General features: G+C 45.5%; 1 protein-coding gene across 1 annotated transcript in view; it reads right to left on the bottom strand.

The window, feature by feature from the left end:
* LOC134061706 (uncharacterized) overlaps positions 1-9,520 on the bottom strand; it is an 11,482-nt gene extending 1,962 nt beyond the window's left edge. The window contains exons 1-2 of the mRNA XM_062517465.1: positions 9,418-9,520; positions 4,638-9,057 (exon numbers count right to left, since the gene is read on the bottom strand). Of these exons, the coding sequence (XP_062373449.1) occupies positions 4,638-8,841 (4,204 nt within the window). The 5' untranslated portion in view covers positions 8,842-9,057; positions 9,418-9,520. The remainder of the gene's footprint in view (positions 1-4,637; positions 9,058-9,417) is intronic.
* Positions 9,521-9,765: the final 245 nt, after the last annotated feature.

Raw genomic sequence — 9,765 nt, forward strand, 5'->3', positions numbered from 1 at the left:
CTAAGCTGTTTTGATGTAGGGGATGGGTAAACTGGCGCGCTACAAACATGCTACCAATCAAATGTAATATTAGTAGGACTAGCCTACTTAGACACTTTAGTCATAGGCAACGTTGCCATGTTAATTTGGGCTAGAAGTGCTTGCTTGTGGTGGCGCTCCTGTCCGCTGCTTCTCCCGAATTGTGTGGCAAATTTGTCAGCAATCAGCTTAAATGTCAAATCATATTTATTTCTCTTTGTCGCCATGGTATTGGGGGAAACGCGGAGAAACGAGATGGTCAGTCCTCGTATTTTTTCTTCGCGTTTCGTTATAAGAAATATATAAGTAATAGTTAGTCTTCTTCCGTATTGAACAGATAGGCTACGGGACGCTCTTTGTTCCGTATTTTAAGGAACTACTCAATGCACACACACTACAATGAAAAACACACAAAGAAATCACTAAACATATAGCCTACAACCTAATGACACTTTAATGCAGCGTTTCTCAAACTATGGGCCGCGAAACGTGGAGACTGCTGCTGGTCCGCGAGACATGGGGTGAAATTAGGTCCGGTGATCTGATAATTTGCTGCGCAATTGACCAAGCAACCGCGGACCGACAGAAAAAGAAAGCAAACGTTGCGGCGGAAATGCTTCCTAATTTGATGTGTTTAAACATACAGACATACAATTAGGTGTGTCTGTTATTATGATAATTTTCGAGCATAACTGCTTGTCCATAGCTCAGTGACAGGTGTTAATAGCCTTGCCATAAGCACTGCTGCAGGTGCTTCTTTTATTATGCGGTTAGAGCATATAAGCGCTTACTCATATAGACTATAACTCAGGGACAGGTGCAAAACCACCAACTGGGATGGATCGAAGGGCAAGCAAGCACAGAAAGTTTCCTACGATGGGGAGAAGTGGCCGCAAGGACTGCATCGATAAGATCAACGAATACAGTAATGTTTTACAACCCAGCTGGTATCCGCTGTTCATTCCGACATATCCCCACTCGGCGGTAGGCCTAGGCCTATTTAACTTTTTTTTTTTCAAACAACGTGCCATTCCGACATGAGGTCATTAATAGGCTATTAATGTCATAACTATTAGGCTATCATTAGGCTTACTATGCATGGCTGTAGGCAGCTATGAGGCCACTGAGATCTGGACCTCATCGGTTTTGTGAAAGCCGATTGGAAATACTTAAGTTTAGAGCGAACGTTTCAACTATGTTTGCCATGGTAGACAAAAACACTCAAATAAAACAATAGCCTAAAAAATAACTGCATGCGTAATGGACACGGCTCTATATCCTAAATAATTTTCGAGGTTCGCCATTTGGTAATATGACCTATCCTTACTGACAATAATTTAGATTGAGCACAACTAAAGTTGCACGAAGGCAAAATACAGTCCTAAAAGCCTATTCTATATAGCCTGGCCAATATTGTAGATGTGCAAAAGCAGCATTTGCGTGCGTGCTTGCCGGTGAGGTGTAGCCTACAAAAATGAGCATAACATCTGATTATTAAAGTATGGCTATAGGATATAGGCTAGAGAAGAGTTGGTTTAAAATTCAAGTGTAGTAAAAAAGTTTGTGCACATCCCCGGTCAAGGTGCAGAACAAGAGTAGGCTAAATCATAAAAAAAATGGAAAAAGGTTCGCACACTTGAAATCCTTCTTTTATAGGATATAGGCTAGAGAAGAGTTGGTTTAAAATTCAAGTGTAGTAAAAAAGTTTGTGCACATCCCCGGTCAAGGTGCAGAACAAGAGTAGGTTAAATCATAAAAAAAATGGAAAAAGGTTCGCACACTTGAAATCCTTCTTTTTTGATTTGATTTGGTCTTCTTCAGATTAAAATTCAAGTACGTGCGCTATTTAACCCCTCGAGACCGACTGCAGTCTGCTGACACAGCCAGACGACTCTCCCAACCCATTCATTCGTTTTGGCCGATATAATCCATTCATTCGTTTTGTGCGTAGGCCTATATAGATTCCTGCATGCTGCATTACCGTGACCCTTAGCCTACCTTGTGGATGATTTTTTCTCATTGGAATACAGCAGGACAGAATGCCTTTTATCTAACAAACGCAAAAGCTGAGATTGTTGGAAGGACTAGGCTACTCAACAAACTTGTTTTTCGTTTCTGGGAGATCTCGTTATCGTTTTGGATTGTCGGATTTTTATACTTATTGTTTGGACTTATGGACAATGAACTTTGAGGGGTGGTTGTTAGTGCTTTACAAAGCTTTGTGTTAATAAGTGTCGGTCCTCCTATCCTTCAGCTCACTGCGCGATGCAGTTGCGCATAGTGGCCACGAAGTCATTAACTGTTTACGACACAATACATGATATTTGTGTTTTTCGTTTCTTAGATTTAATGCATGTTTGACATGTAAACAGGCCTTCAGTCCGTTAACTTAAGGCCTTCTTTTGCATGGGGTTGCTCGCATCCGCCCGTAACCTAGACTATTATGTGCGTAGTGGCTGCATAGTCTTATAATAAGAGGCAAATTGTTACAGGACAACTTAAACTGACTTCCCCAATGCTTCCCCGCAGCACATTACATTTTAATATAGGCTAATATAGGATGAACAAAGTCTATGCTATATTAAATCCAGTAGCCTAATAATTCTATGTGCCACGTCCGATTTCGCAAGTGATGTAGTAGGCTACGTTTAAACATCGACAAACGTCTGTGAGACTACCCATTTCATGAAGAGCAATTGTCTTGTGCGATCATTCCCCCTCCCCCACACTTGTCTAACCAGTTCACTAGACATTATAGCCTACCTGTATGCGGCATTGGACGATTGCCTCCCTCCCCCCTCTCTCTCGACAGACACTTCCTTACACTAGGGCTCGGGATCATGACATCAAAACTTCGCGGGCACAGCCACATTGGCAGCTTCACTCCTTAGTTTACTATGGATTACTATGGATTTACTCCCGCCTTTTAGTGTGTTCCTGTTACTTAGTTTTTGCCTTCTTGGTAGTATGTTGCTGTGTAGTGGGGTGTAACAGTGCAACCCACGATCGCAAGAGGAAAAGAATAAATCGCTACTATTTCTGCTTCTTGTCTTGTGCATCTGAATGAATGGATATTACGTTCAGTGCGCTACCAAATGGCGGCGATATTCCTAGAATGCAAGGCGTGTGCCCGAGCCCTATTATGTAAATGTAAAAATGTGTGTGTGTGTGTGTGTGTGTGTGTGTGTGTGTGTGTGTGTGTGTGTGTGTGTGTGTGTGTGTGTGTGTGCGCGCTGAACCACGAATTCACATATTAACTTTTCTTTTCAGCAGACATCGCAATCATAAAAAAATCGCAAAACTTTTTAATAAAATAATGCCTCTTGTCTTAATGGGTTCCGGAGGTTCGTAGAGTAAGTTTTGAACCCCGGTCGCTGACGTATGATTAAGATGCCTCAACCATTTACGCCACAGTTCGAGGGTCAATTTCTTCGCACTTAGCCAAGAAATATAAAGGATTCAGTCAGTCGAGTTCATTTAGCCTATTCGCGGCATGCACTTGAAACGCCGATCAAAAGTTCTGACATGTTAAACTGACGTTAGTCATTAATTCACCACATGATAAAATGCTGTTATATTGACGCACAGTAGCCCACGGTAGTCTATGTCTATCTCTGAATCAACATGAACATGCATAACGAGATCCATATATTCTAAGTTGCTAGAAACTTCTTTTGCGGAGCTAGGCCTACTAGTCGATGGTTACAATGAATCACCCTCACTGCCCTATCGCATATCTGACCATCCATTGTTATAATGTTACAAAATGCGCGATCTTCTCCAATCATGTAGCCTACGGTTATAAGTAAAGTGACATGATAGGCATGTAGGCCTATTAAAGATATTTCTGTTAAATACGTTTTATTTTCAGTTGTCAAAAGTGGTGGGGACAAAATCTGTGATAAAGTGCTGGGTAAGCTACCCAGCGTCGCCGGTTAAAATGAACATGCCTCCGTTTTAAAATAGCCTATAGGCCTACACATTTCTAAGTATTCCTAACATAAATGTAGCCTAAATGTCCATCTTGTCCATCTCTTTCGTCTTCGCCTTGACAATAATAGCCTATTCACGGAAATGCGGTCTTGTAACCGTAATGAATTAATGAATTAATCTAAGGTTGCCTATATCGAGTCTTTCAGGTTGAATTGAAGGCTTCTAAAACCATTTTCATTAATTTCAACAATGGTTTATTGAAACGTCGTTTGATTATAATTTCGCCAGTCATCACCTTCATTTTAATGATTAAATGAGACGGATTAAATGAGACGGATATGCGGAGCATTTCTCTCCCTCTCCATTGACCAAAACGTTGCTCTGGCATCTCTGCTGGACTGACTGAGTTATAGGCTACGTCGAGTGAGAGAGCCATCTGTGAGGTACGCTGTAAAACATTCGAAAACTCTGAAACTGCAATCTGACATGCCGAGCGTGATGTTTCTTTTCTCCGCTTGTCACCAGCGCGGTGTCTTCGGGTTTTTCCGTGTTTTCCGGTATGAGCCGAACCTTCCTTTTATTAAGGCGGTCTTATGTTGCCCCCTTGCGGTTGCAGTTTTAATTAAAGTCCCGATGCTTCGGGAGTCCCGATGTGCGGGAAAGAAAGGAGCATTCTCAACCCGTACCATCTGTATCATCAGCTGGATTGTCTGCCGACCGCACATAACGCCATGTTGCAGCATCTGTCAGCTCTTGGATTTCTGCTACTCGTGTCCCGACAAACACTTTGTAGCGACAGGAAGAAGAGAGCAACCAGCTGAGCACTGTTGTGGAATCGGACCATAGGGTGATGGAGTGAATGGATACTGTGAGCTCGGTAGAGAGAAGCTTGGATAACTGTGCACCACTAAGAGCTGCACACAACTCCAGACGGGGTATCGTCTGCTGCTTCTTGGGTGCAACACGGGACCTCGCTGTAAGGAAGGCCACCTCCACTTGACCATTCATATTCTCTGTCCGCATGTAAGCCACTGACCCGTAGGCCTGTTCTGATGCATCACAGAAGACATGAATGTCCCTCTTGCTGGTGGGTTGATCCATCTCCACACTGGTGTAACATCTTGGTAGAGCAATATTCCCTAAGCTGCTCAGCTCTGCTTCCCATGAGCGCCAAGACTGGAGCAGGTCTTCAGGTAAGTGGGGGTCATCCCAATCACGTTTCTTGTCCCACAACCGCTGTACCAGTACTTTTGCTCTAGTTGTGTAAGGTACAATATACCCAAGTGGGTCATACTGACTTGCCAGTACTTTATAGATGTTGCGCATTGTGGCAGTACAACAATCTATGGGCCTGAGTTTGTAGTGCAGAGCGTCTGACTGGCAGTTCCAGTGTAACCCCAACGCAGACTCTTGGACATTCTGCTCACCACAACTGAGCCACAGCTCACAGCTAGTGGATCGTGCTTCTGACGGAAGGTGACTGATGACTGCTGGCTCGTTACTCGCCCACTGCCGTAGCTCAAAACCTCCAGTAGCTAACAGGGTGGAGAGCTCATCAACTAACTCTTTGGCTGCCGCCACTGAAGTCTGACTATGTAGGCAGTTGTCCACGTAGAATGACTTCTCCACCACAGTGCGTACCTTATCACCAGGTTGGCTGCTGTCCAGCACATGTCTTTGTAGGGCATAGGTCGCGCAGCAGGGGCTGCAGGTCGTACCAAATGGTAACACCTGCCACTGGTATACGTCAGGTGGATGGTCGACCTTCATGTCCCGCCAGAGGTACCTTAATAGGGGCTTATCTTCTGGAAGCAGCCTAACCTGGTGGAACATCCCACGTATATCACTACTAAGGGCAACGGAGTGCTCCCGAAAGCGTAGTAAGACAGACAGAAGTGATGAGCTTAAGGTTGGACCTGGGAGGAGGAGTTCATTCAGATTGTGGCCAGCATACATGAAGGAGCAGTTGTACACGATCCTGTTCTTACCATTATGCTGAACCATATGGTGGGGTATGTACCAGGATTCTGCTGACTTATCCACAGCATCTGGTTGCAGCTTCTCAGAATATCCAGCTTGCAGTAGCCTCTCCATTTCAGCTTGATATGCAGCTGCCTGATCTGGGTTCTTAGCTAATCTCCGCTCTGTACTCCTTAGCTGTGGTAGCACAGATTCTCCAGGTGCATGTAGGCAGGGCATGCTTCTCACCCGCAGCAGAGGCGTTGCATAACGCATCACCCCGTCGACCTCCACTCGCACTGTTTTCTCAGTCAGCAGCTGAACAGCTTCCTGATCCTGTTTCGACCTTGTCACTGTCTTCTCACTGCGATATGGCAATACATCCATCTGCCACAGTCGCTCCACATGTGCAAACAGGTCAGCATTGGAAGGCGTGGTAGTGAAAAGGCAGTGTTGCTGATTGAGCCCACGTCTGAGTTCATGAGCCGGACCTTGCAGTGTCCACCCTAAGCGGGTCTTAACCGCTGCTGGCCCACCAGGAGGACCCAGACGAATTGGCTCTATCGGGGTGATAAGGTGTGGACAGTCAGATCCAATTAGGAGCACGGGTTGTGCATTGGTCAACTGTGGCAGGGGCAGTCCCACCAAATGCTTGTACTTCTGCTGAAGCGCACTAGTATGGTAGGAGTGCTCTGAGAGGCTGAGCTGCTCTGCAGTGAAAGCACCACAGATGGTGAACTCCTTTTGAGGCTCTGATACAGAGGACACTATGAAAGATACAGCCGCCCCATGAAGCACTTGTTTCTCCTGTCTTACAGTCCTGAGAATTAAGTCCTCCGGATCTCTCTTGAGGCCTAGGCGCTGTGCGGCTTCATGGAGGATAATGGTCCTCTCAGACCCATCATCCAAAACTGCATACGCCTCCATTGCCTTATTTCCATTTCTTAGTAGGACTTTAATGACCTTCAGTAAGACTTTACGACTGTACATAGGAGGATCTACATACAGTACTTCACTAGTGGTGCTCACCAGACAAGTGTTCTCTGTTGGTTTGGCATCGGTATCCTTCTCTCGTACTCTATCATTGACCTCATGGAGGATGAGCAGGTGTTTCCTGTTGCAAGTCTTGCACAGGGCCTTCAGTGTACATTTGGATGCATGATGGTTACGCCCACAGCGCCAGCATCTGTTGTTCTGCTTAATCCACGACTCCTTCTGGTCCTTAGTGAGCTCTTTGAAGTTAGGACAGCCATTCAGAAAGTGTTTACCATTATCACAATAAGGACAGTAGGATTGTGATTTACCTTTCTGCCACGTAGAATTAGTGGATACCTCAGGTGATCCCTCGCTAACAGCCCCTTTCTCTGTGCTCAGTAGAATGGTAGTAGATTTACTAGCATGCCTTGTTTCCTTTCGGTTGTCTTTCTTCTTAGCTGAAGACTCTTGCCGAGAAGAGCTGGACAACTTCAGGCTATCCTCTTGCACTTGTAGCTCGTACTCCAGCCAATCAGAAAACTCATGTAATGTGGGAACAGCTACTCTCAATGGATGGATGAATCTCTTGAAGCTGGTCTTGAGGTCATGTGGGAGTTTACTCTGTAGCCTTGATACATGGGACCCACATTCTAGCTCTACACGTCCCTCTGGTCCCAGCTGCTCCAACATACTGACCAGGGAGCGCACGCGGAGTGCAAACAGGCGGAAGTTCTTCTCATCACCTGTACTGATGTTTGGGCCATCCATAACCTCAGCTATGTGACACAGGACCAGCTTATGTGGTTGTCCATACATTCTCGTCAGTGCATGCATTGTTTCTGTGTAGGGGCGCCTCGAGTTGCAGTAAGAGTCAGCAATTAACATTGCCTCCTCTAATTTCAAATGGTCACAGAGGATCTGGTATTTGAATAGTTCTGTGGCGTCCTTAGGCAGCAAATTCTCCAGAGCCATTCTTAGCCTGGAGAACGCTCTTGGATCTGGAGACGAGAGGTGAGGAATGCTTGGTTTCGGACCTCTGTACACCTTCTCTTGGTGACTGGCTGGGTCATATGAAGGTGTGTCCCATCTGTGGGGTGGTCTGTGGCCGGCATCAGGGGGTGAATGTCCACTGTTGTCATACGATGGGGGAGAGCGCCCACTCAGACCACTCTCTCTTTCCCCACCTTGTCGCTGCAGGCCACCACCAGGGTGCGGTGTTTGAAACGTGCTTTCCTCCTGATAATATCCAGGGCCGCTTGATTGGAATCCAGGCTGGCTATATTGTCCTTGGTTGGAGTGGTATCTCGATGTTTGAATGCCGCCACGTGAGGCACTGTTGCCTGGCTCATCTGAGAAGTGGAGGCCCCTCATCTGCTCCGTTAACTGTCTGACAGGCGCTGCTGGAAACTGATGATGGTCAGGCAGCGGATCAGGCATAGTTGGATAAGATGGGTAGTACTGCCTGGTTGGCCATTGTGGATGTTGGATTGGCACTGCGTGTGACTGCATCACTGGCTGTGCTGGCAATGCTGATCTAACAGCCAGCTGCTGGACTTCTTGCTTAAGGGCAGCATTCTCCTGAGTCAGGCCTTGGAGCATTGTCATGAGGTCTGGGACATGTCGGACATGATTACGCATTTCCTCATTCTCTTTCTTCATCCCCATCCAAATAGATTTCAACTGAGGTAGTTGGTTGAGATGCTCGCGGAGCTCTTCATTCTCTTGTTGCATTTCTTCCAGTGTGAGGCGCCACTCATCTCGCAGCATTTCACTGCTCTGTGATATCTGGCTAATCGGAGAGGGATCCCTGGATGCTCGCTCCAACACTTCAACTCCAGAGGAAGGTGGTGCAGGTCCAGCAGGTCCAAACCCTCCGACCTCAAAGCCTTTGAAGTGTGCAGGTAGCTTGACTTGGCGTTTGGGACGGGCCTCACGTTCTGTATCAGGATGAGACATCTGTCTGTAGCGATTCACTGGCTCCGGCTCGATGGACCAAAATGTTGTTGAGGGTGTGTAGGAAAAAAGGACTGTATTTATGATAAGGTCCGGAAGTAGAGAAACACTACAGCCAGTCGGTCAGAACTGGAGTATGATGTCAGATAGGGATGAGCACCACCAATTGTAATATTATCTTCTTTATTGAAGTTGTGCAAGTTACTCATTTGTGTGGTTCTGCAACACAATACAGAAATAACCATGAATAAACTAAATACACGGTATGCAGCAATTACACAGGCATAAGCTGAACACGCGTGAGCTGCATGATCATTAACGTCTCGCACACACACACGCATCTCGCACACGCACATGGCACATGCCCACACGTCACTCGGTTACGCTATGGACACACATGTTCCTAAATGCACATTATATATTCTACAAATAGCATCATACAAGCTATCACCTATCAGCGTTATATGCATAATCACCACGGGAACATTGTTTGAGAGGAAACTAACAGCTAGCATGAAATATTAACAATACAGTGTTCTACCGATCATAAATGTCATCTTGCTATAAATTGGTACTTACTTCAGTTATTGCACGCACACATACAACCTCAGAACGATGTCCTGGAACAACGGTAAAATACCAAGTAACATTAAATGATGATTCTATTAACTCCACTCGTAACTCGCGGTAAACTCCAACTGACTCTGACTAACTCCTGTGTCCTAGCTACGTGAAGTAGTGCCGCGATCTGATTGGTCCATTTCCCACATTCAAGCGGACCTTTTAAACAGGAATAATACAGAAAGAATACAAGTAAGTCTGAAAAAGCTAATGAGTAGATAAATAAATGACATTGAAAATCACTCCATAGAAACAGGAAAAGCTGGTGAGGTGTTTTCCATTTTAGATCAATTATCCAAATTATTA

This window comes from Sardina pilchardus, chromosome 17 (assembly GCF_963854185.1).
Source record: "Sardina pilchardus chromosome 17, fSarPil1.1, whole genome shotgun sequence".
Taxonomy (NCBI): domain Eukaryota; kingdom Metazoa; phylum Chordata; class Actinopteri; order Clupeiformes; family Clupeidae; genus Sardina; species Sardina pilchardus.